The 26,567-nt window shown below is 33.9% G+C and overlaps 1 protein-coding gene across 1 annotated transcript in view; it reads left to right on the top strand.

The window, feature by feature from the left end:
- The window catches only part of LOC148954515 (uncharacterized), a 32,765-nt gene extending 18,198 nt beyond the window's left edge, over positions 1-14,567 (top strand). Inside the window, exons 4-5 of the mRNA XM_089086309.1 lie at positions 906-964; positions 14,484-14,567. Of these exons, the coding sequence (XP_088942435.1) occupies positions 906-964; positions 14,484-14,567 (143 nt within the window). The remainder of the gene's footprint in view (positions 1-905; positions 965-14,483) is intronic.
- The last annotated feature ends 12,000 nt before the right edge of the window (positions 14,568-26,567 follow it).

Here is a 26,567-nt window from a genome sequence, read left to right as displayed (position 1 = left end):
ATACATTATTCAATCCTATGTTTTTTAAACTTGCCATTTTTCTTTCGATAAATTTTCCAAATTTTGTGACAACTACCGATTTTCGCTTTAACTTTTCTGTCTTTCAAGCTAATTTTTTTAAGTAATAATTTTTCAGAGAAAAATATTTTGAGTTTTTCTTTCACACTGTTTGTGGCTAAAAAATATTTGTATCCTTGTTCACTCTTATGGTGGTTGTCAAGCGTCGAAAACTGTCTCCAATTAAAAGGCTTATAAGTAACTTGGGTTCTTAGCTGGAAAGGCGATTATATAGTAGTCGAGGAGAAGCTTTTTAATGAAGCAGGAAAATGTCTGGACCTAGTCCATAAGAAATATGTTTTCCATTTGATAAATGAAGTTTATTCTTTTTCAAAAATACTTAAAAGGAAGGTAAGGATGGTCTATCTAGAGAAAGTATTACGTCTGAGCATCAGGAAAATATTTCTCATTTAGAAACTAATTTGCAAGATTAATAAAAATGAACAAAATAAATAAAATTACTGAAATATATGTCGTTTACAATAAATTATCTGAAATTTTCATATTTTTTTATAAATTTTAAAATAATTTCTTATATTTAAAAAATTATATATTAAATAAATTTCAAATCTAAAAAATATTTATTACTTTAAAGAGACTACTAGTATAGCTCTTTTTTAATTCACTTTTATGGATGTTGATTGGGACATGCTACACTGTATGTATGTATCTTAGGCACCTCAACTTAAACGCTAAAATAAATTTATTACTTTAAAGAGACTACTAGTGTAGCTCTTTTTTTAATTCACTTTTATGGATGTTGATTGGGACATGCTACACTGTATGTATGTATCTTAGGTCTATACTTTATTTATTTTCATCATTTTAATTTTACTTTCTTTTAATAGATTATGAGATCTGCGAAATATACGGATATAAATACTGCCCTGATTTTATTAGCACACAGGTATGTCGTTTTCTACAATGTATTTTTTATAGTGAATATACAGAAATACATTTTTTAAGTACACTGTTTTTTTTTCCCCAATAAAAAAAGTTAAGTGGGTAATTTACAACAAACTGTGTACTTTGAAATACAGTACAAATTTTAAATGAAATAAGGTAAAGGTGGTAAAGCAGCATTTAGGTTGTTTTTATAGAGATGTTGGGCCAATCGTAAACAAAATCGATACAAAAAGCTTATTTTTTAAAATATACTTCGACATTTTTGTTTCGTTTGGATTAATTTATAATAAAAATGCCCCTAAAAAGACGTATTTCAAAATCTGGGGAAAGGGAGCCAAGACTCCTACCAACTACAAATTAGTGTCACTCCCCAAAATACTCTTGTATCACTAAAGCTAGCATGTCAGAACTTGACGCTTTGTATGATAGATTATAGTCCTACTGACAAATCCTTAGAGCTTTCTGGACAGTGATACATATTCAAATAGTCATTAAACGTCATGGCAGATTTTCTCGAGTTTGCTTAATAAGAACCTTGACTGCATACAGCGCAGGCACAGGAAAGAGCCTCGTGCTTTTTCTTAGCCGGAACCTAACAAAGAACGAATGACAGGGAATCAGGCTGCGGAGTAGATTCCAGTCCTACTGGCTGCTTTCCAAAGCTTTCTGTGCTGTAACATATATTCAAACTGTCTGTATATGTCATGGCGTCAAGGTAGACCTTTCACGAGTTTGCCTAACAAGAACTGTGACTGCAAACAGCGCTGACACAAGGAAGAACTTTTGACTTTTTCATAACTGGAACATAGTAAAGGTCGAGCCATAGGAAATCAGGCAGCGGAAGAAAGTGAAAAAAAAAATCAGGAAAATGAAAACCGCTCAATAAATGTGTACATTCACCATTATTGCTCTCTTAAAGAGAGTAAATGAACAATGCTGAAACACGATGAATTCGTCACCCAAAAATTTCTTTCAGGCAGTTAGATTATGTAGCCTACGTCTTAGCCACCGGCTTCTCTACTCTAACCTCCACTTTAATCCTCCAAGGAGATTTGAAGCAAAAATTTGTATAGAGAAGTTGTAATGTGTTGTAAAGATTTGCTGTGCTGTTCGAAATATTATAATAGCAAATCAATAACATGTATAAATTATGAATAACATATTATAACGAATTACTTAGTTACTCACATCAAATTTGATTTTATTAGGCTATAATTGACCATGATCCAGTTTAGCACCATCACACTGATTAATTCCCGTTTGTTTCTCGTTCCCCTCATTTGTCATCGCTAGGTGTATTATTGCTCGCTGTATTAATTTATACGATTGGGGTAAATTTTATACCTGAAATCCGAAAAAAAGAGCCTTTCTGCAACGAATAAGGAATTTCCTTGTCACTTTTCACCCTAAAGGATAGAATTTTAATTTAAAATTTCTGTAATAATTGATGATGTGAGGAAATCACTCCGTAAAGGTAATCCGTCAGTGATCCCATCCAGAGTTTATCTTTAAGTTATCCTTGACTACACATGCGGATAAGTGGTGTGATATTGAGAAAAATAGACTATTTTCCTGGTCCTTCTTCTTTTCTTTTTTTTTTTTTTTCTCCTTTTTTTCTTCTTTTTTTGGCAAAGACAAGTTCAACCGGAAAATCATACTGATTATTATTTTTTTAAAGAAGTTTTTAAAGGGATTATTAGTTTTTAAAGAAGCTTTTCTTAGACTTCGTTTCCTTACAGGAATGTTATGCTGCTGAATCACTTTGTCCAGGGCAGGAAAAATTTCTTTGTGGAGATCAGTGGTCATGTGTAGACTATATAGGTGCAAAGGCGATGAATTGCGATTTATAGGTGGAAAGAAGGTGGAATTGACTGATTGTAATAATGCAACTGAAGAATTCCATTGCCTGGAAACTAGTACAAATAGGTAACCTTTATCATTTCATTTGACTTTGTATCTGCCAGAATTTTCATTGATAAGTATAAGTTCCTAACTTTCAATGCTCTTCAAAGGGATTTCGCAGTCCCTGTAGGGCTCGGAAACAGGACCAGGAAACAGGTTAATTTTTACCGTCGTTTTTTTATTTATATTCAGCATTGAGTTGTTTGTGATTCTTATAACCGAATACACTATTTTTTCTGTAGAGCAAAAATAGGGAAGACAAACAATTTACCCCAAGAGAAAATAAAGAAATTTAATATGACTTTCTAAATAAAGTGGAAACCATCACAACCATATATATATATATATATATATATATATATATATATATATATATATATATATATATATATATATGTCTTAAGGAATTAAAAAAAAAACGGAACTCAATTTTCAATGAAAAAGACCACCATATGCTGTTAGGTAGTGTAACGCCTAGCAGGCGTAAAGTTTGAAAATGACGAACATGTGAGCATAATCAGCAGATAATTAGCATAAAAATCATCATCATGGAGCTCTATAAATATAAGTTCCCTGATTGCTATTTCAAAAGGCTAACACTGTCATAAATCTAAAATATACATCAATATGGATACAATTAACAATATTAATCAAGACACTTTAAAAAACTTAAAAACTTAAAATGTTTAGTTAATTGACTTGCCTACTAAAACGTCTTTTTAAAAAGATCAATTAGGGAATTCAATTTTCTATATTTATTCCTCTGGTTGATTATTGGAATATCAATAGAAGGTACTTTAGAAAGGTAGACCAACTCAATAGAAAGGTGACCAAAGTCTCCCAGATCAAGTGAAAATGTCAGTGAGAAATAAAAAAAAACCTTATAGTACCATAAATGCAAAGAAGTACTAAATGAACCGGGCCCGGTTCTCTGAATTATGCTGGCTTATATTGGTTTTGACAAGATTTTCGAAGAAACTCGGTTTCAGCTGGGGAGGGGGGACTAGGGTCAGGAAGGGGGCAATTGCCCCCTACCTCATAAAAAATTACGCCCTGACAAAAAAACACATTTGGTGTTACTTCTTAAGTAGATTAAATAAAAAAAGCAAGTTTTTTTTAACTGAAAGTAAGGAACGATGTTAAAACTTAAAACGAACAGAATTATTCCGTATATGAAAGGGGCTGTCCCCGCCGCCACGCAGCGCTCTTTTCGCAAAATTTTTTTTAATTTTTAACAAAATAGCGTAGTGAGGTATAAAAGTCCAGTAAAGTGTGAGGCTGGGTGGAGGGACCCGCCTCTTTAATATACAGAATAGGTTCTGTTCGTTTCAAGTTTCAACGTCGTTAATTACTTTCAGTAAAAAAAAACTAGTTTTTTTTATTTAATTTTTAACTTTTTTTAATTAATTAAGGTTTTGATTTTTGCTCACCGTACATGAATAATTACGACAAAATTTTCATGTTAATTTTACTTTTATTTGGTTAGATGGCTTTCTCGAAAGTTGTTTAATTTTATTTACGAACGTTTTTATTAGTAATAAATATACGTAACTTACGAATTAACTCACGTAACCAAGTTCTATATTCATATAATTTTAGTACGTATATTAGGGGGTTCACCTCCTAGTCAATACCTTGATCTTTAAGCTAAGGTTCGAATTTCGTTCCAATTCTTTAAAAATGACCCCTTAATCACAAAGGCCGTTAATTAGAATAAATAGCTCATGTGAAAGTACTAAAAAACATTTGGCTTAAAGAGAAAGGTATTGACTAGTGGGTAAACCGAATCATATACATAATATTTTCTGTTCGTTTTAAGTTTTGATGTTGCTCCTTACTTTCAGTTGAAAAACTTTTATTGTCTGATCTTTTCTTAAATAATGCTGAGAAATCTGGCGCCTCCTTCATAGCAATGTCCCTTCTCCCATGAAAACTTTCTGCATGGAAAGATCCTCCCACATAAACCCTGACCCATGCCCCTCCCCCACTACCAGAAGAAATTCCCCCTGAAAACGTCTATATACTTCCCAATAACCAATAATATTATGTTAACATTGGGCTAAGTTCATAACTTTCAGCCCTTCTCCCTGGGACTTTTGGGAATTAAGTCATCCTAAAAGATATAGTTATCATATTTTCGACCATGCTGAACAAAATGGCTATTTTAAAAATTTTGATCGGGTGACTTTGTGAAAAAATGTGCGTGGGAGGAGGCCTTGATGCTCTCCATGTTTTTGGTCACTTAAAAAGGGCACTAGAACCTTTAATTTCCGATCCAATAGCCCTCCCACGATATTCTAGGACCACTGGGTCGATACGAGCACCCCTGGAAAAAAAAACAACACAAAAAAAAAAAAAAAAAACACGCATCCGTGATCTTTCTTCTGGCAAAAAATGCAAAATTCCACATTTTTGTAGATAGGAGCTTGAAACATATACATTAAGGTTTTCTGATACGCTGAATATGATGGTGTGATTTTCATTAAGGTTCTATAACTTTTAAAGGGTTTTTCCCTCCTTTTTTCAAAAATCAGGCAAATTTTCTCAGGCGCGTAACTTTCAATTGTTATAGAAAAAAAACTTGATGAAACATATCTTTGAAATCTGCATTAAAATCTGATTCTTTTGATGTGCCTATTGGTATCCAAATCCCGTTTTCTAGAGCTTTGGTTACCATTTTGCTAGGTTGCTCCTTACTTACAGTTCATTACCACGAACTGTTTGATAATGCAAATATTGCAAACATATAAATAAAATTGACAAACGAATTCATCGAAATGATTCATCGGAATTCATCGAAATGATTTTACATCGGTCTTTTATTTTATTAAATAATAAAAAAAAACATGGTTTGTTTTACTGAAAGTAAGGAGCGACATTAAAACTTAAAACGAACAGAAATTATTTCGTATATGAAAGAGGCAGTCCCCTCCTCAACAATCGCTCTTTACCCTAAATTTTCTTATTGTTATAAAAAATAAAGTCGTGAGACAGAGTCAAACTTTACCGTAAAGAGCGAGGCGTTGAGGAGGGAACCGCCCCTTTCATATACGGAATAATTTCTGTTCGTTTTAAGCTATAATGTCGCTCCTTACTTTCAGTTTAAAAAAACTTTTTTTATTTAATTTCTTAACGTCTTTGAATTAATGCAGCTTTGATTTTGGCTCAACGTACATGAATAATCAAAATAAAATTTCCATATTAATTTTATTTTTTTTTGGCTAAATGGCTTTCTCGAAATTTTGTTCTGACGTAACTTATGTAACGAACTTTTATATTCGTATGTTTTTATTACGTACCCTTCTTCTGTTAAAGCATTGGGGATTTTGAACTAATTAAAAGACACTAGAAAGCACTATAGTCTGCTTGAAACTGCATCACATTGATATAAAATCACCTTAAAATCACCTTATCCTTTAATTACTCAACTTATGAGAGGATGGTAAGAAAATTAAAAGATTGGATTTAGCATACGAGGGCCAGATCTTGATCTGGTCCTTTGTTTGTATTTTATTCCTCTTATTAACTTTTGTTTTCTTTATTTTTAAGGAATTACTTTGAACATATTGCCACATTAACTCTTCAGCTGAAAGAAGCTAAAGAATTTGCTGATCTGCTGCAACTGAAACAACTGGAAGAGCTGCAAAGAAGTCCATTAAATTTAAGGGAAGAGGTTGAATATGAAATAAAAGAACTTCGTATGATCAAAAAACTTCAGCGTCAAACTGAAGAGGTAAACACAAAAATTAGCCGCCTAGACGAAATAGAGGACGTAACCACTGATTTAAAATCACCGAGGGCAAAGGTAAGACATCTAAAACTTGCACTTGTATTAAATATTGGGTTTCATTGAGTAAGTTATGTCAAAAGTAAAACCATTCATCTGATCAAATATCCAGGGTTTTCGTTGAAACCTGATGGATTACATAATTCAGTCATTAATTTAATTACTGGTACATACATAACCCAATCTAGCATTACCTTTGTATGCTTCATTGGATGTCTTAAGACAAATAGGACGTTCAAAATATTTCTGTAATGGTAAATTGAATTTAATGGACCGAATTATGTTATAAGATGTGCTAATATTTGTCTCAATTTACAATTAAATAAAACGAATTTTTAACTGAAAGTAAGGAGTGACATTAAAACTTGAATCGAACAGAAATTATTCCTTAAATGAAAGGGGCTATCCCCACCTCAACGCATCGCTCCTAACGCTAAAGTTTGACTCTTTGTCAGAACCCTAATTTAAAGAAAAAATAATAACTTTAGTCTAAAGTGCGAGGGGTTGAGGAGAGAATAGTCTCTTTCACATACGGAATGATTTCTGTTCGTTTTAGGTCTTAATGTCGCTCCTTACTGTCAGTTAAAAAGAATTTGTTTTTTTTATTAATTTCTGAACGTTTTTCAACTAATGCAGGTTTGAATTTGGCTCACAGTACATGAAAATTTAAAACAAAATTTTAATATTAATTTTTGCAGATTTATTTATTTATTTATTTTTTCCAAGAGGCACTTCATATAGAAGGGATCGTCGTAGAAACTTCAAAGAGGGCTCATTCGATTGAAAATCGAGAGTTCTATTGCCGTTTTTCATAGTCGAAAGTGATTGGAGGGCAACAAGCCCCCTCCCATGCCCCTCCGTACCCTAAACGCCTCGAATCACAAGTTGGAGATAGCTATTTTGTTTAGCAGAGTTGATTTACAGAGAGAAAATATTTTTTTGAGGAGGACACTCCCCCCACAGCCCTCGGGGAAAGGTTTTTAATTTAAACCCTGGGGGCATATAAGGTTTTATAGAAAGCGTTGTCGTAGAAACTTCAAAAAGGCTCATTCGATTGGAAATTCAAAGGGCTAGTGGTCTTTTTAATAGTCGAAAGTGATTGGTGGGCACCTAACCCCCTTCTCACGCCCACTTTTTCCCAAAATACATCCAATCAAAATTTTGAGATAGCCATTTTATTAAACGTAATTTTGAGTTCCGGAAATTGGGTCTTTGAGGATGACAACTCCCCCTAAGCCCTCAGGACAAGGGTCGTAATTTTTGCCCTGGGGGCATATAAGGTTTTTTTATAGACAGCGATGTCGTAGAAACTTCAGAAAGGGCTTTTTCGATTGGAAATTTAAATGGCTAGTCCCCTTTTTAATAGTCGAAAGTGATTCAAAGGCAACTGATACCCCTTCAATGCCCACCATTATCCCAAACACCTCCAATCGAAATTTTGGTATAGCCATTTTGTTCAACGCAGTTGAAAGTTCGGGAAATTATATGTTTGAGCAGGACACTCCCCCAGAGTTTTCTTTTTAACGAAATTTAATTACTTTTAATTAATTTCTCCTCTTTTTACTCTTAATATATAATTATTAATCACTGAACAGATTGTTTCATATATATATATATATATATATATATATATATATATATATATATATATATATATATATATATATATATATATATATATATATATATATATATATATATATACTATACTACATATATATATATACAAGCATTGTGTAATAATTTACACAAGTATTGTTTTTTTAATTCGCAAAACTAGATAGGATATTTAACTACTGGTTAAAACTTAAAGCATTTAAAAAAATAAAACACAGTATAGACTATTATTGGAATTATTTCAAATTAGTGTTTTGTTCATTGCTATAAAGGATTAATGTAGAATAAATCTTGAATGCTACACAAAGCAAAATAAAAAAAAATACACAACATATTAATTCACTATATTTACATAGATAGTTTAGGATATATGTATATATTGACAGAAGTTATGTTGATACATAACTTAATTGTTAAAAACAAATAATTATTATGTACCCTAATAATTTATTTAATCACTGCAATATTTGTTCTTTGTAAAAATTCTAAATAAGTCCATCAAGACTTTTATCTTATAAGTCTTAACTGCAATTAAAATATATATAAAAAAAATCAACTCGATCAAATAGAGTTTATAGTATAATTAAGAAGTATGACAAGCCTTTATTTAATGGCTTAGCAGTAGTTCGTATGAACTGATTTCGATGTTAAAATTTACGTATTTAAAATTTTTCGTTTTTTTATATTACAACAATTCCACATTTATAAAGGGTTTTCTAAGCATCTTTATAACTGCATGATTTTTCTCAACATCATTTGTTACCACTATATAACTTTTCCATATACGACTATATACATTTTCTTATCGTTTTTTTACAACTTTGGTTCTATTTCGAACCACTTGTGTCATTAACTGTTTTTAGCTTACTATATGCCTGTTTGTTTATTCAGACTTTTGAGCTTTTTAATTCTTTTTGAATTTTTAGGTACTTGAGACAGTTTTATAACGTTTTTGTCTGTAATCTCTTTATTTCAGCTTTAATGTCCTTTTGGTATAATACTCCATTTACAGCTTAGATCTGATAAGCTAAAAATTTAGCTATTCGTCTTTTTACCTGTTTCGGCACTATCGATTGACTCGTGCCTGCACCCTGAAGGTTTGCTTACCAGGGCTGCCTTCTGGTAGCTCGTAACATTGTTTCTAGGTTCTCTGTCATCGGCTACAGCTAAATGGACTATTATGAACCTGCACACACAATAATTAATTATTTATAGTATTGCCACACTTTTTGATTTGTGGACACAGTTTTCTCTTGGGCTATTCTTTTATCAAACAAAGTGGCCCTTCTGCAGAAAAATAGCTTGCCTTCATGGGTCACAGTAATTTATTTTTTGACATAAAGTGATAATGATTATTTTCACTTTAACTTCCAAACTTTTAGTGTTCTTGTGTTAGGTTTCGACTTAAACTTAGTTTCTTAAGGATTTTATTTGCCCTACTTTTAATTTATATGCCATTTTAGTAATTTTTTTCGAACACGACTCCCACATAAGAGAGCAAAATTTTCCCTGTCTACTTTTAGCATATCTACTTGGCTCCGTAGTATTAATGCTGCTTATTTTGTACTTATTTCATCAATCAATCAATCAATCATTTTATTAATACTAAACTGTATTACAAACATAAAGAAAAATTTAGTAAAAATATTTCGTACTAGTCTCGTTCGGTCTGTTCAATATGCGCGTATATCATAGTTTAACTGACTCCATTCAATTTCTTTTCCTTTTAATTTCGTCTGGCTATATTTTCAACTTTAAACATTCTCTTTTTTTTTCTTTATTTCAATGAAGCCTAATGGGTTTTTTTGAAAGTTTTTTTTTTCGCTTTTTAATTATAATAGTTTTTTTAGCGACATTATTGATTTAATAGTGACATGATTAATTTAATTCATCGGCCTTAGGAATAGTCAAATGAAAGCTACATGTTTTTTTATAAACACATATAAAAATAATACATGTCACGAAAAGTTTGCACACATACGGCCATTAATGTACACCCTTATCGTAAAATACTGTATTAAATTAGCAGCTTGTTTTCTTATTTAAGGTCTTTCCAGTTTAAAATTTTTATTTTAAACAATATATTTTCCTATTGAAATGCAATTCTGGCGATGATCTGGTTGTAAATGTTTTTCAAGCTATAATAGTTATAACTCTAATTTCGATCTTAATTATTACGTCTATAAAATTCTAAAATATTTGGCAGATTTCATGAAGGAACTAATCTCTTTAAAGCGGAAATACTCTTCTGATAACGAATAATTGAAACAAAATGAGAAGCCTTCTGTTCATTTTGAATTGTTCGTTTCCGTGGCAATGTGATAGTTTATAATTATGTGCTTAAATAAGTGAGTTTTTTTTCACACTAAGCTTCCAAATTGTGAGAATGGCTGCGGAAATTTGGGGTAGAGTATACTTTAATCTCTGCCCTGTTTCCATCTCTCTTGATCTGTTGGTGAAATTCACTGTTTTGAGTCAACTTCTGTCTGTGGATTAATTAATTTATTTTTGGATATCTTTTCTTTCTTTAAGTATATAACGACTTTTCATCCTTTTTCGTAAGTTTTATCATAGCTTATTTTTTCACTTATTTTTCCTATTTTGTCTGTTCGACTAAAATCTACTGATTTGTAATTAGATTAGGATTGTGGATGATTTGTCATTGAGTAACTATATGAGTGGACCAGAATTATCAATATTAGCTATCCCAAAAGGATACATTGTCTTTTCTGTTTGTCCTAATATGGGCTTATATTCTATGTAAACAAGTGTAACAGTTTTCAAACACTGGCTTGTTTTGCATCTGCATGGCTCGAAAGCAGCCATGGTTTAAAATTCAAATTTGAACTTTCTTCTGACTCATTTCGCAAAGCTAATTCAGAATTTGAACTTTTTTTAACACCAATGTTCAAATGAAGGGTCTCTGTGTAGTGAAAAGAGACCCATTTCAGACCTAACCCCCTGCTTCCTTTTTCTGTGATAATCGGTTTCTCTCACCAAATTTTTTGCAGTATTCACACTTTCTCTCAAAACTGGATAACAATTCTTTTTTTTTTCGCGTACTATGGAGACTTTTAATAGGCTTACACATGTTTTTTCTTACTTATAAGGTTATTTTTATCTTTTTTATCATCATTTCATCAAGTGACTGTGAATTTATATATCTTTCATTACATTTGATTGTGAAACTACAGAACTAACTTAGTATTTGGATTAGTTTTAAAAAAGGTTGCTATTGATTATTACGTCGTAATCTGCAATATATTTGAAGCGTCTCTACTCCTAAAACACTCAGAAATGGCAGCTTAAAACATGTGATTGTTCGGACCACAATTTATGTGCTTCCTTTGCTAAATTGTAGCAGTGTTATCCTTGAACAATAAGTCTATAGCCTGTACCTGTAGTAAGGCTGAATTAGGACCCAATTTGCTACTATCATGCCTAAAATTCTTCTGTTTCTACCAAAGTTTCATCGGTCCAGCTAGATTTTTTTTCTGTACGTATTACCTTTTTTTTATTATTTTAATTTGCGGTACAAATACTTTATCATTTAGTGATATACGGCACAATTAGATTAAATTTATTAATAACATTAATAAAACTACTAATTATACACTAATTATACACAAAAGTAATTCTACTTGCTAAATACTGAATACTGTTTTTTTCATTTTACAATTCTTGATTGAGCTTTTTTTTCCATTTTATCTACTGTACCCAAATCTTTGAGGGGACACTAATCTATTTATAATATCCAAAGTTTAAGCAAATCTACTTGTAGTTTTTCTAATTCGAGTACTGGTAAAAGCAAAGTCCATATGCTTTCCCCTTCTGATAAGGTAATTTCGATTTTGTTTTTTTTTTAATCTTGCAACCATATTTATTATTATAGGACCAGTTTTTCCGCATTGCCAACAGCTGTGGTACAGTGACTCCTAGGGTATTTAAGTGGTGCAGTAGTAGATATCTTTATTCTAAATAGGGATGATAAACTGTGGTCCTAAGGTATTTAAACCTTGGAAGCGTGCCTTAGGCTATGACCGAAATAATGAGGTGTCCCAGCTGGGTATATTTGAGGGACTAAAGGCAGATAGTAGAGAGGTTGGATCAAATACACTACTTTCGTTCAATTAACCTAATATAAGACCAGATATATCTTTTCGACTAGGACTGGCTGACCCAAGAAGACCACAATTCTTGGAAAACTACAATAATATATAATAAGATGCTTAAACACTTACAATAATTCAACAATATTCCAAGGTATTTCTAAATCAACGGACCAGAGGTCAGTCCGGCATAAAGTTAGTATCAGTCTATCCCTTCCCATAAAATGTATCTTTTATACATTTTTATCAACCACATCTTCCTGCACCCAACCGACGCAATAGCTAGGAAGTGGTGATTTCTCAATTTCCCGTTAAGCAGAAACTTGGCAGGATATGTTCCTTTTCTTAATAAAAAGTGGTATTTCGAAACTTTGTATTTGCGTCTTAATATATTTTTACTAAATTTCAAATTGACTTAAATTAGAAGGCTTTACCATAAAAAAACATACAACAAGTAATAATATAAATGAATAAATAGATCTTAAAGCGAGCAATGTTTCCATTGAATATGAAAATTAAGCTTCAAACGAAATAAAATACTTTGCTATTGAAGAATGAATGAACGTTAAAACAAACATAAATTAAATAGGCAATCAATGCGAACAAACGTACAATAGGTATTAATGTAAATTAAGGATATCCATTAGGATATCCAAATTATACGACAAGAATATCCATCCTTGTCTTATAAGTTGCCAACTGCGGGGTTTTACTTCGCCAATGTATGTGTCAAGCTTCACTTATAGTTTATGAAATATGGTTCACTGTAATTTAATCCATGCGCCTTAGTCGTTTCTTAGAGGCCGCCTTGTGTCCAGGCTTTCTTTCTGTTCACGGACCACTCGTGGTTCGACCTTCCCCCCCCCCCTGGCTGATTGATGGTGCCTTGTTTTTATTTTTTTGTCCTGAGATTTCTATTAAATAGCATCAAAAGTGCCAATTAGACAAGGTTTGCCCTCCCCCCTGGCATTCAGCTGCTGGGTGCCTATGCGTACAAAGAAAATCAAGCACATCTTTCCCAAGAGCACTTGACTTGTTTTTATGAACTCTTATTTTGTAGAGGTGCTTTTCCTTTGATTGGGAGGTTGTTTTGTTTTTCTTTGTGCTGGACAATAATGCAAGGATACATTCAAGTTCATATTTTTTGTAAGGTTAATAGGAAAGCTTTTCCCTTTTATTTTATTTTACTAAAGAACTTAATTTAACGACTATGATTTAGGTTTTCTCTCTCCTTTTTTTTACTATGGTTTTCTTTTTTTGTCAGCCATTTTCCATCATAAATAACAGTAACCGTCTTTAGTTTCCTTGTGCGCTATTTATAATCAGCTAAATTAAAGGTTATTCTTTAATATATATGTAATTAATATATTTATAAACAAAACAAATTTTCCAGTGCATGGTTGTAGTGGTATAAATATAGAAAGCAGTTCTGTCCGTTTTTGATTCTTAATTGAGCAAAATAATAAATTGTCAGTCTATTTTAAATGAGATTTTTCGCTCTCTTTTTTCCTCTTGCTATTAGTTTTTTTTTGGAAAATCTTGACATCTACTTTTCTAATAAACTTATGTACGACCATGAGTTTTCAGGACAGGGTGATATGACAAGTGACAAAATAACATTTGTAGTTACGTATTTTGACAATTCTTGGAAAGCCTTAGGTTTGACCAGCTTTGGTACCTGAGTAAATAACAATCCAAATAAATGAGAAATCATCATTTATTGTTTGGTTTTTGTTTTGTTTTATTAAGTTTAAAAAAAGATTAATTTTAGAATCATTTTTAACAGAGTCTCATTTCTGTCAGTTAGCGCGGGCCCTAGAGTTGCGCTTAGCAAAGAAGGGGATGGGGATCAGAGTAGTTTTTTTATGGGTTTGAGTAAAAATAAAACTTTTGTACATTTTAAAATTACAAAAATAAAAATTTTATAGTTCTATATTATTTTCGAGGAAGCGGATACTTTACATGGATTTAAACGGGACTGGAATCCCCATCCCCTCTGTGTGTGTGCTTATCTAAATATCTAACATTTTCAATTGACCAATATATTACATTTTTTTGATAATGCGACCTTTATTTTTATATTTGAGAATCATTTTTTTTTTCAGATGATGGTTTCGGGATATCCTGGACAAAGCGCTCAGCAGCAATGGAATCCCGTGGCTGGACTATTAATGTGTCCCAGCATTTAGCAAATTTACCGAGGAGGGTCTTGTGGTTATGCAGGTTTTCCTCTCCCCCCCCAGATTTTTCAGTCAGGAAGTACATTCAATGAGGTTCGAGGCTATGTTCAAGTGGGAATTACATCAGTACTTCCCCCCTCCTCCTCCTCCAGCAGACGTATTTCAAGATAGTGGACTCGATCTTCAATTTTTAATTTATTTTGTGATTCCGAATATTCTTATTGAATGATTAATAAACCTGGTGTAGATAAAATTCTGACAATTCAGGAGTTTGTAGACCAAAAGAACAATTCTAAGCTGTTTCTGTGTGTCTTTTTACTATGCAACAGATCTATCTTCTGGTGATCAAATGGGAATTGGCCTTCACAAATTAAATGCTTTAAGCGTAAATTTTGAGCAACTGCGAATGGAAAATTATGCTGTGTTTTGCGTTTTATTAGCTTATTCGTTATTTCCTGCACTTTTTGCGTGATAACGTCGCAGCCGCTATTATGAGGGGTTGATTATGTACTTTGTTTGTATGATTGTATGATTGAAATTGAATGATTTTGTACTTTGATTGTATGAAAGTATCACAGTATTTTCGGCCGGGAGTGTAAAATGTCAGATCAGCAAAGACTTGGTGAGTTTCTTAGCTTTTATTTTCCTTTTATCTCTGGTGAATTTTAGTAGACTAGGCTAAACTGGAGGTTACATTCTGGCTGTTCCACATTATATTATTCTTGTATATGACGCTTGTACTGTTAGTCTAGCTTAGGTTCACAGAATAAACTAGCCTTGCTGGGAGTGAAATAAATTTCTCAGAAATCTGCCAGATTCTGTCTCATAGGGTTTGATAAGTGATGGCTGAGGTAGCTGAGGCTAGCCTAGTTGATTCAAGGAAGCAGACTCAACGACTATTTGCCACTTATTTTCCTCTATTTTGACAGTAAAGGTGTAGTTTAGTTCCCTTTGTAATGTAGAGTACAAAGGCCCTACAGATAGAACTGGGGTATACAGTAAAAAGTGTTCTGCTTCTACTAGACAGTATCTGTGCAACTTAGCAGCCCAACTGGGTATTTGTTTAGCCTTGTGTCGCATGATAAGGAGACATGTTAAGAAAACAATTCCTACTTTAAAATATGTATAATGGTTCTAGTTCTTATATTATCCAACGGGAGAACCTTTATCATCAAGTCTTTCCTCTGAAAATCCTTCTTTTTCTAGCTTAAAAGAAAAAGTTTCCTAAAAGTACCACATTGAGATTCAATGCTTAAGTCTTTTTAAATTGCCGCTATAGATAGGGTTGCCACTCAGCCGTTTTTTTTTGGTGCCACTGTTGATGGCAAAAAAGATTAAAATTTTTATAAAAATCATAAATTTACAAAAAATTTCCGCATGCAACACATTGCGTGGCGCGCGCTCATATCAACAAGTTTTTTTTAATTGAAAATATTGGCCAATCTGCTTGGGATCACCCCCTTGTGGTTTCCTATTTCTTGAAATTCTCCAACTTGAAATATCGGATCTAATGCCATCTATCAACTATAAAAAAGAAACTTAGATTTTACTTAGTCAGTGCTGATTTCGGGCTGGCTTTGCGCAGCACTTCCACTCTTGTCAACTTTCCAGTCCCCTCTTAAAAACCCGCTAAAACACAAATAGTGCTTATTGTATAAAATGGGAATTCGTCCCACAGAATACTTTCTTCTCTTTTTTTCTGAGCAATCTTTGTTCATAGCATGAAAAAGGAACAGAAAAAGGAAGGAGGAAAAACCTTTGTTTTTTTTCTTTTGAGAAAACGGAAATAAAGGACAGCAATACTCATCTATATTGAGAGTTTTTCATCCCGTTTTTCCATAAAATGGACTATCTGGATTATTACAGTGCATTCATGTGCTTAAAACTATTCTTTTCTCTAAAAATGCTGAAGAGAATGCCACGAACATACATTGTTGCTATTGATGACCTTATGATAAACACAACTAATAGTGGTTCACACACTAACTTTTTAAAATAATTTATTTGGCAAAAACTAGTGGAAAAACAATAAGACAGCTATATCATCTAATCTGTTTATCACAACCTGAATAGAATAAGTTTCACGAGAACTCTCGCCACTACCAGTAAATTATTCTTTGCGATGTCTCCAGGGACTAGGGCATAGGAACAGTTTAAGTATCAATATGAAAGCACCTTTATAATTAGAAAAACGAGCATTTAGAGTTTCAGCGTAAGCACATTTACAATAAAAAATTAGTGGGAATGGAATAACTAAAATGAGGAAGTGTGTCCAAATTCAATTTATGTAATGATGTGACATAAATTTAAGTAAGAAAAAAAAAAGTGAAATTAGATTCTGATTTTGCTAATGATTGCATAGGATTGAAGATAATGGAAGTTTTGGTATCAATTTTTTTTTAGTATGATGGTCATGTATGAATATTCATTTGTCCATTGCCAATAGTTCAAAGAAAAAATATGAACAGAAATGTTAGAGCGCATTTTTGCGTCACTGGCCCAGTCACTGAAGAGGTCACTAAATATTCTTGTGGGATACCAGTGAGCTCAGTGGATGTTTCTGCGTTGCTGAGTGATTGTGTGATGTCATCAGTGAGCTTTTCAGTCACCTGGCTTCAAGATCTCCAGTCACGGAAATCACTGAAAAGACGCATAAAGTTGAGCAGTCACTGGCCCAGTGACTGGTTAACATAGTAACAGCTAGACCCAGGCCCCACGCCAGCAGATTGACCGAACACCGCCTTCAAGTGGCCCAATCGAACGCCGCTGGTGTGCCGCAGGCGCGCCACTGCCAGCAAAGGTGGCGGCATTCGGTCGACTTTAAATTAATTTTGTGGTAACTCTTTATTGCGTCAACCACAAAGTCGGAGCTTTATCCTTCTCATGTGGTATAGTATTTCGATTTTCCTGATTAGAAATCAAACAGGGCTTGCACTATCCCTGAATTTTCGAGCATTTCCCCGAAAATCTATGCGTTACCCCGAAAAAAAATTTGGTTCCCCGAAAATCACGCAATCACAGTGCCACCCCTAGCGATTTATCAAAAGTGACTTTCCCTGCCAAATATTACTTTGCATACCATAATTCTTCACTACTCTCTGGATCGTTAATTTTCGTCTCTTGTTAAATTGCAAAAAAAAGCCAGACAGATGCAATATGCAATTGCATTGCAAATATTGCAATATACACAGTTCTTCATATGTTGTCCAGAAAAAGTATCGTCTTTATGAAATGAGTTTAAATCATTTCGAATCCAGTTTCCCACTTGCAATTCCTTACATCATTCATAGTCAAGAATTTTATTTTCAAGTTAAATAGAATTATAGAACGCAATATTCACTACAGTGTGATTTTGAAATTGATAACAGAAAGATCGTTTCTTCAGCTGAATTGTAAGTTTGCAGAATTTTGTTTTCTTTTGATGTTTTTAGGTAAGATTTTCTTAATGTTTATTACTCAGTTGTTGAACGCCTGATAGATTAAAGAAAACACAATCTTCCGTCTGAAAAATTATATTACCCGCCTTCCCCCCCCCCAAAAAAAAGACAAAGAATAACCTTCAATTGAGACAAACTTTAGTTATAGACTAAGCTATGTACAAGGTTGAGGAATTAAAGGTTGAAATGGCAGTTACCCCAAAAATATGATTCATAAAAATTTTTAAATTATTGCCTACAGGGGGAGGGGATAGGGAGCAATCATTTTTAAATGATATTACTCCATTTTTTATATTGAAAGCAGGGATGCCAAAAAGATATTTATGTTTTTCATTTAAAGTGGAGGAGGAAGAAAATACTATCAAATTCTCTGGGAAACCATTGAAATATTTTGATAGACCGAGGGCCACCCATTGGGACCTGTTCATTGTCTTGGGTATTTTGCGATTTCTCATAGGCTATTGGCCTAATTTGGCTTTTGTGTGTACTCCCTTTTAATTAGATTCTTGGATATTATTGAATGCCATGGCGAATCTATGACTCAGTTTTCAAATAGTTTGATGTATATCTTAATAATTTCGCCTTTTTTGTTGTTGTCTTAGTACCTCTTTACTCATACCCTCAATTTTTTTTTTCAAGGAACACTAAGCTGTTTAACATTATTTCGCATGTTTGTTTGATCCATATAGTGACGTATTTAATCATTTAATAAATTATTTTTTTTAATGTAAAGCTGAGACGGTATCCTAGCAAGAAGGTATCCAGAGAGGGGGGGTAGGGAGGTATTACATTTAAATGATAATATCTCGAATTTTTTTTAATAAAAGCAGGGATGCAAAAAAGTTATTTTTTTTTAATTTAAAGCAGAGACAGCATCCTATCAAGGTGGTATACAGAGGGGGGGGGGAGATATAATATTTAATTTATAATAAATCAATTTTTTTTGAAAGCAGGGATGAAAGTTAGTTAATTATTTTTTTTATTTAAGGCAGAGACAGTATCCTATCACGATGATGGTATCCAGAGGGGGGGGGCATAGAGAGTTAGTTTATTTAAATGATAATACCTTAATTTTCTTTATTGAAAGCAGAGATGCCAAAAAAGCTATTTTTTGAATTTATAGTAGAGAAGGTTTCCTATCAAAACGGTATCCAGAGGTGGGGGCATAGAGAGTTATTATATTTAAGTGATAGTACTTTGATTTTTTTTTTTTTTTTTATTTAAAGCAGGGAGGCCAAAAAGTTATTTTTTTAATTTAAAGCAGAGACGGTATCATATCAAGGTGGTGTCTAAAGTGGGGGGGGGGTAGGGAATTATTATATTCAAATAATAATATCTTGAATTTTCTTATTGAAAGCAGCCTCAGTCCACACAAAGGGGATAAGTTGATTTTTATTCATGACAATTATAGCCACATCCCGCAGTTAGAATAGACTTCCAAGTTTGAGTGAAGGAATTTTTTTCCACCAGTTGACCCCTAGATTTTTTGTCCCTCCATACTATTTTGAAATATACCTTTTTTTTTACACATACTAATATTTGGACTTTCATTAGTATACCAGCTTACCCGTCATGCGTTGCCACGATCTTAAAAGAAAGAAAATTCAATGAGAGTACCCCTAAGGAAAATTTCTAAACGTTCACTGTCTTAGTTATAAGTTTTTAACGTCATAATGTTTTCATTTTAGTTTAATAATAATTGAGAAACATATTCGAATCATACAAGATTACGTTGAATTGCTATGCATGCTCTTCGAAAAGCTGTTCAATTTTCTGATATCGTCCATTATATAAATTCATTTAAGTTCGACCAAGCTAATTGGTTGAGACTGACACATTGATTGGAAATTAACTTCTAGTTTCCTTCCAGTACTGAGGTGGGTCATCCACATTTCGTCATTGGGAACTGATGTTAGATTATTTTTAAATGTGAAATTTTAAGTTATCCTATTCAAAATTATAATAAATGATTGTGGAAAAAATTGGTAGGACAGGTTAATGTGTTTTACATATATTTCTGCTTGCAATTGTATGTTCTTTTGTGTATTGTAAATATTGTTTTATGTTTTATGTATGGTATTTTTCGACCGTTGGATTATGTTTTGAAATATGAATCAACACATGTAAATTAAAGAAGGAAGAAGCCAAGCAAAAATACTCCGTACAACATATTTGTCTAACCCCTATGATAGTTTAAAAATTAACAAGATTTTCGTGAGTTATACCTAATGTATTTTTTTAATTGTTATTAAAACCCGTTTTTAATGCAAGGAAGGTTTTTTAGGAGCAAAAAAAAGCGATCAACATCAAAATCGCCCATTTCAACTGTTTTAAAGGTGACAAAGCAGATATTGGCAAAGGGCATTATGAAAAAATTAAGCTTCTAAGTTAAAACTTATATTCAAAGTTTTTACCCAGATAACTGACGAATTTTGTGATATTGTATCTAAAGTTTTGTATTTAGTAGGCCTAATGCTTGATGAAAAAAACTACTAACTTTGATAATTATTTATGTTAAGAATACATAGTTAATAGATACTTCAACTATTATGCAAGGGTTCGGAAACGCCACAGCCATTTCGTTTCTACTAGAGTTCTACTTCTCTTGATGAATAACAAAGAAGACCAAATTCTAGCCAGCGACTTGTGAAGTTTTGAGCTCATGAATAGGCTCGAATCTGTTGTAAATTTAAGCTGTGATTTGAGAAAGATTGATGAAAACATTAATTTTTGCTGTCAACATTGATCGCGCTGGCGGTGCGCCGCCGACATATTACCGGCGGTGTGGCGTGCTGTTTTTGGCACCGCTGCTGCCGGTCTTCCCTCATCGGCGTGGCGCCGGGGTCTAGTAACAGCTATTAACCTAGTGGCGCAAAAATACACTCTTCTTGCTCTTTTCTTCTTTGAATTGTAGTCAACCCTCAAATAATAAAACATAAAATTGAATTCGGACCCACTCAAGAATTGCAAACTGCTTGACTGACTTATCTTCTATGAGCCTACAAATTATTGCAACAGCACAAAATAGTTGAACTAAATAACTGAAAACAATTGAAGGCTTCTCCACCACATTACAGTTAAATGTCTGTCTCTGTCCTCTTCATTGCCAAGTATTTCGTATCGAAAATCACCGGGTGATCTTTGCTTATCAGTGATAAAAATAAGAATATGAAAATTTCTCACACGCAGATAGACAAACACGTTTACGTTTTTCACCGCACAGAAAGATTCTTGCATCTAATAATTGCCGCGCGCGAAGTTAAGATAAGAATCTTAATTGACAGAAAAAGGATATCGATGCATATCTACATTGACAGTTTTCCTTCCGGGTTTTTGTCTGAAAAAATTATTTTTTGGAAAATAGTGCTACTTAGAAAAAAGTGCCACTTTTGCTAAAGAGTGTCCTAATAGTGTCAGGTGTCCCAAAAAGTGCCATTTAAAAAAAATAGTGTCAAAAGTGACACTAAAGTGTCACTGGTGGCAACCCTAGCTATAAACTGCTGCCAAATAAGTTTGTTTTATAGATAGCGTTCATGCCGGTCTTTTTAATACTTTTTTTTTTAAAGAGCAGTGGCGAAGGGCCAACATCAAAATATGAACGCTAACGACCGGCAGCAGTTCTATATATAAAACAACTTCACAGGCAGCAATTTATAGCGGCAATTTAAAAAGACTTAAGCATTGAATCTCAACATTATTACCAAAACAAGAGCTATTGTGTGTATTTTAGGCATTAGGGCTGTTTTTTCCCTCATCAATGTGCTAAGATCTTATATTTTTTGTCAGAAAACGCTTAAAAGTGAAATCTTTGAACTAAGATCTTACATTTTTGGTCGTTTTTGTGCAAATGTCTGATCATTCTGATCAGCGGTCTGAGAACAATATGGCCCTTTTTTCACTCAATGTGCTAAGATCTTACATCTTTTGTCATTTTTATGCAAACATCTTTCATCATTCTGCTCTGATCAGTCGTCTGAGAACAATAGGGGCGTTTTTTTCAGTCATCAATGTGCTAAGATCTAGCATCTTTTGTCAGAAAACGCTTAAAAGTGAAATCATTGAACAAATATCTTACATCTTTGGTCGTTTTTGTGCAAATGTCTTTCATCATTCAGCTATGATCAGCGGTCTGAGAACAATGATGAGTAGATCATCAAAGTTCTCTCATCATTGTTCTATATGGCAAAACAGTGGCGGTCTTCACAGTTTTTGCTAACATCAGTGAGTTGTAAGATCTTAGAACAAAGATGAGTTAAAAAACGATAATCTTTGCAGAAAGATGTAAGATCTTAGTGCTTAAAAAAACGGGCCTAATGATGAATAGATCATCAAAGTTTTCTCATAATTGTTCTATATGGCAAAACAGTGGCAGTCTTCACACTTTTTGCTAACATCAGTGAGCTGTAAGATCTTAGAAGATCATCTTTGCAGAAAGTTGTGATCTTAGTACTAAAAAATGGGGCTATTGTAGTGGAAAAAGGAAACTTTCTCCTTTTTTCCTATGGTTGATATCCCTAGTCAACTTTTGGTTATGTATGATTTCTTATTTAATACTTTGAATCTCAAGTATTGAAGAAAGCAGAATGGCATAGCTCAGTGGGAATAAAAATTAGAAACAATATACATGTTTTTTGCAAGATGCCATGTAGGTGCCATCCAAGGTGTGCTGTCATCTATTATGCAGCTAATAAGCTTATATGAAATAGGGTTTTCAACAGAATCCAGATTTTCAGTACAGCAATTAGGTTCCCTCACTGTAATCCAACATCCATGTCCTCATCTTCCTTTTGTTCCATGTCTTATGTTCTATTCACATAACTGACAAATGGTGACAGCTTTTTCTGCTGGAACTGCCTCTATGAGAGGATATTTGTTTTTGAAGCGCCAGCCTTGGACAAGAGAAGATTTACGCCATGGTGGCCATTGTGAGGGGTGCTCATAAACATATACAAAGGAACAGAATGGATTTTTCACAGAGTTTTCAGTTATGTGAATAACCTTTGGCTAGTTTGGAAGGCATAGCAGTTGAGGACTTCAGTTTAGCAAACTAGAAGAGATTGGAATGCCATGGTTGGTCACTAATGTTTTGTGTCCCACTGCAACAATGAAAGATCTAAGCTGTGCCAAAATGATCCTGCAAATAAGGTTTGTTTGAGAGTGCTAGCTGGTAGCTTTTTCAATCCCAGTCTATGAGGTTTCAAAGATCCAGAAATACAGGAAATTCTGAATTAAATAAAAGAAAATTTATAGACTATAGAATAAAATTCTACTCAAATAACAGGAATTGTATTTTCAGCATTAAAACCAGAGAAATAAACTGATAGGCAAACTGAAAATTAAGGTAAAATATTGTTTTGCCAAAATTTCAAATAGGTATAGTCCAGTTCACAAATCTTTAAGACTTATAAATCAGAACAGCATTAACATGGAAGCTTTTCAATACCTTCCTGGAGTATATTTTTTGCCATGGATTCACTTTTCTACCCTAATCCCTTTCAAAAGATAGCAAAAAGTAGCTAAACTTGAATTTTACCCAAATATTTGGATGAAAATATTTCCTATCTATATATATTTCCTATCTCTCTATGCCGACGACTCCAAGCTGATTGGGCCTGCAAACCAACAAAGTCTGCAACGTGACCTTGTTAAAATCCAAACGTGGGCACAAGACTGGCTACTTGAATTCAACACATCGAAGTGCGGTGTCCTTCACTTTGGAAGCAACAACCACCGTCACCAGTACAACATGTCCGATCCCAATTCACTGGCTAGCTTAGTACTAAAGACAAGTCCCGAAGAAAGAGATCTAGGAGTGCTGATAGATGAACAACTGAAGTTCCACGGCCACTGGCAACAAGCAGTTTCAAAAGCAAATTCAAGCCTTGGTCTCCTCAAACGCACTATAACCAGCCGCTCCCGTACAATCTTTCTAAGGCTCTATAAGGCTATAGTTAAACCCGTTTTGAATTTTGGTACGTGTCTCACCTCCCCTTCTTATAAGAATGATACCAGTCTAATCGAAGGAGTTCAGAGACGTGCCGCAAAGTGCATAGCTGGCCTACGAGATCTCCCGTACAACAAGAGACTGGAACGCATGCAGCTGCCAACACTCGTCTTCAGCCGCCGCCGTGGTGATATGATGCTGACCTACAAGTATAACGTACAACCAAATAACCCCCTCTGTACTAAACATTCCAGTCAGCACCATAAAAGAGGACACTCACATAAGCTGTCAAAACACGTACGCAGCAACATTTCTTCTCCAACCGTGTTGTCAACGATTGGAATAGCCTTCAAGCTGAAACGGCGACTGCACCTACGGCTGCGTCCTTCCAGTCCAGACTTGACAAGGAATGGAATAACAAGCCATAGAAATATGAGTGGGACTGTCCGTCCCACTCAACTACTGACTGATGCCAACTTTATCATAACGAGTGTCTTGCTAGGAGGCTGATGCCACTTGTCATACCCAACCATCTCGCATACTCGATCCGAAGTTGCTGTTGTGCTGCGGTGTCAGCTCTATACCACTGAGAATGGTCTTTACGGGCCATACCTACCTCGTTGCCACCGCTACCGAGTGGGCTTAAATTGCATCTCTCCAGCAGACCTCTCCTATGGCGTGTCACTGGGCCCTAACACAGTGACGAATTTTTGCCATCATTGACCCGGAGCACAACAGATCCAGTATGGACCTTAATTGGCTCCGAAGTGCGAATTAAGGTAATTAAGGTATTATCCCAGTCCTTATGTCTTGTTTCATTTCATGTGTCTATAAATTGTATAAGCTAGCTAAACTATAACAAAACAAGAACCAGAAAAACAAGTGATGGGTGGTCTAATGCATTGGAAATATATAATTTGGACTGGATATTTACAAATGAAGGGGGTTGAGGGCAAAGTATAGCAGGGTTAAATGCAAAATGTGCTAGCTACAATCATTCTGCATGTTATGAAGCAGGCTATGAATTGTTTTTTTTTAACATTTTTCCTCCTCTAGACTTATACCCTGAATGGTACAACACAACTCTTTTTTTACTATTGTACTTAGTTCAGAATTGACCATGCGCAAGACTATTGCAGGGAAATTATTGTCATGGGGGAGAGAAAGTTCAAAACTAGGCTAGGTCTATCCTTGCTATCTAATCATAGGCTTAACCTAGCAATAAAATAACCCTCAGAAACAAACCAATGATTATGATTGAATAAATTTGTGAAGCTGAAAACAGTTTTGTGTACTTCATTTAGGCAGAAGATCTATTTTACAAGGTTTCACTACCATGCTGTAGTATAACCCTACCCTCTTGGAAGGCGACCTTAATTCAAATCTTTGTGGGTAAGATGAGGGTCTTTTGCTGCTTGCTATTGCCTTGGTTAAACTGACCAGAATATGCTATCATGACTGAATTAATTCATAGATACCATGAATCTTATTTGCTCCATTTTTCCTTTATGCTTGATCAAAATTGGGTAATTTTCACAGAGTTGGTAAAGGAGATCCAGTATTTTCAGCTGTGTAAAAGTGGTTCACTTCTGGTCCAGCGTCAGGAATACAGATATGTTCTGGAACAAGAGCACCTGGTACACACAAAATCTATGGTAAAGGTGCAGTGTAGCTCCCCCTGTAGTATAAGGTGCAGAGGCCCTACAAATAGAACTACAACATACAGGAAGAAGTGTGTTTTTTGCATTCTGCTTCTACTGGACAGTATCTGTGCAACTTAACAACCCAATTGACTGAATAATATACCTTTGGATATAAGCTTTTTTATTAGGGGGAGCTACACTGCACCTTTACCCTTAAATTTTTTTTACAAACATTTGAACATTTATTTAGGTGCCAAAAAAGGCAAAGGAGTTAAAAAGATGTAACACAGAAAGATCAGTAGGAGTCTTCACAACAATGCCAAAATGTTTTATGGCCAAAGAAACTGAATTGACTTTCCAGTTTTTAAGTTAATTTGATCCTTAAAAATTAAGACTGTGAACCAGTATATCATGACTGTATAGACCAATATACCATGAATGTATATGTTTTGAACCATGAAAGCTTAGGTTCTGCTAGAAAGGTGACAACAATTGGATGGTTTTGGGGTCAATGCACTTCTAAAACTCTCTCTTGGTCCAACCAGGTGGACTGAGTTCCAAAACATGCTAGCAAGTTGCTTTGGCCTTATTGTTTAGAGTTTTCAAATATCAGGCAGGAATGGAAAAATGACTTAGTACTGAAGAGTTGAAGACTGACAGCATTTTCTTTCCTTTACTAGCATAATTGGTTCCACAAAAGAGCAATATTTCACTCCCTAAGCTGTATTGTGCTTATTTGAATAAATAAAAAATAAATGAAAAGCTGTTATGAAGATACATTCCCACATCTATTTTTTTTTTAAGAAATGAGAAAAACTCTTTTCAACTGCAAGGCTAGAGTTGCATTACTGAGTTCTACTGCATGCACCACATAAACTAAAGTTTCTTTTCAAAAGCTCTCTTCAGTTGTTGTGAGAGTGAAACCACTACAAATTCAGTGAGCTAACAGACATTTTTTCAGGTATCATTCCACAAATTGCCAAGA

This window comes from Artemia sp. Qi Xiang Cuo, chromosome 3 (genome assembly GCF_049724085.1).
Source record: "Artemia sp. Qi Xiang Cuo chromosome 3, ASM4972408v1, whole genome shotgun sequence".
Lineage (NCBI taxonomy): Eukaryota > Metazoa > Arthropoda > Branchiopoda > Anostraca > Artemiidae > Artemia > Artemia sp. Qi Xiang Cuo.
Note: the sequence above shows the minus strand (reverse complement) of the source record. Positions and strands in the feature narration are given on the sequence as shown.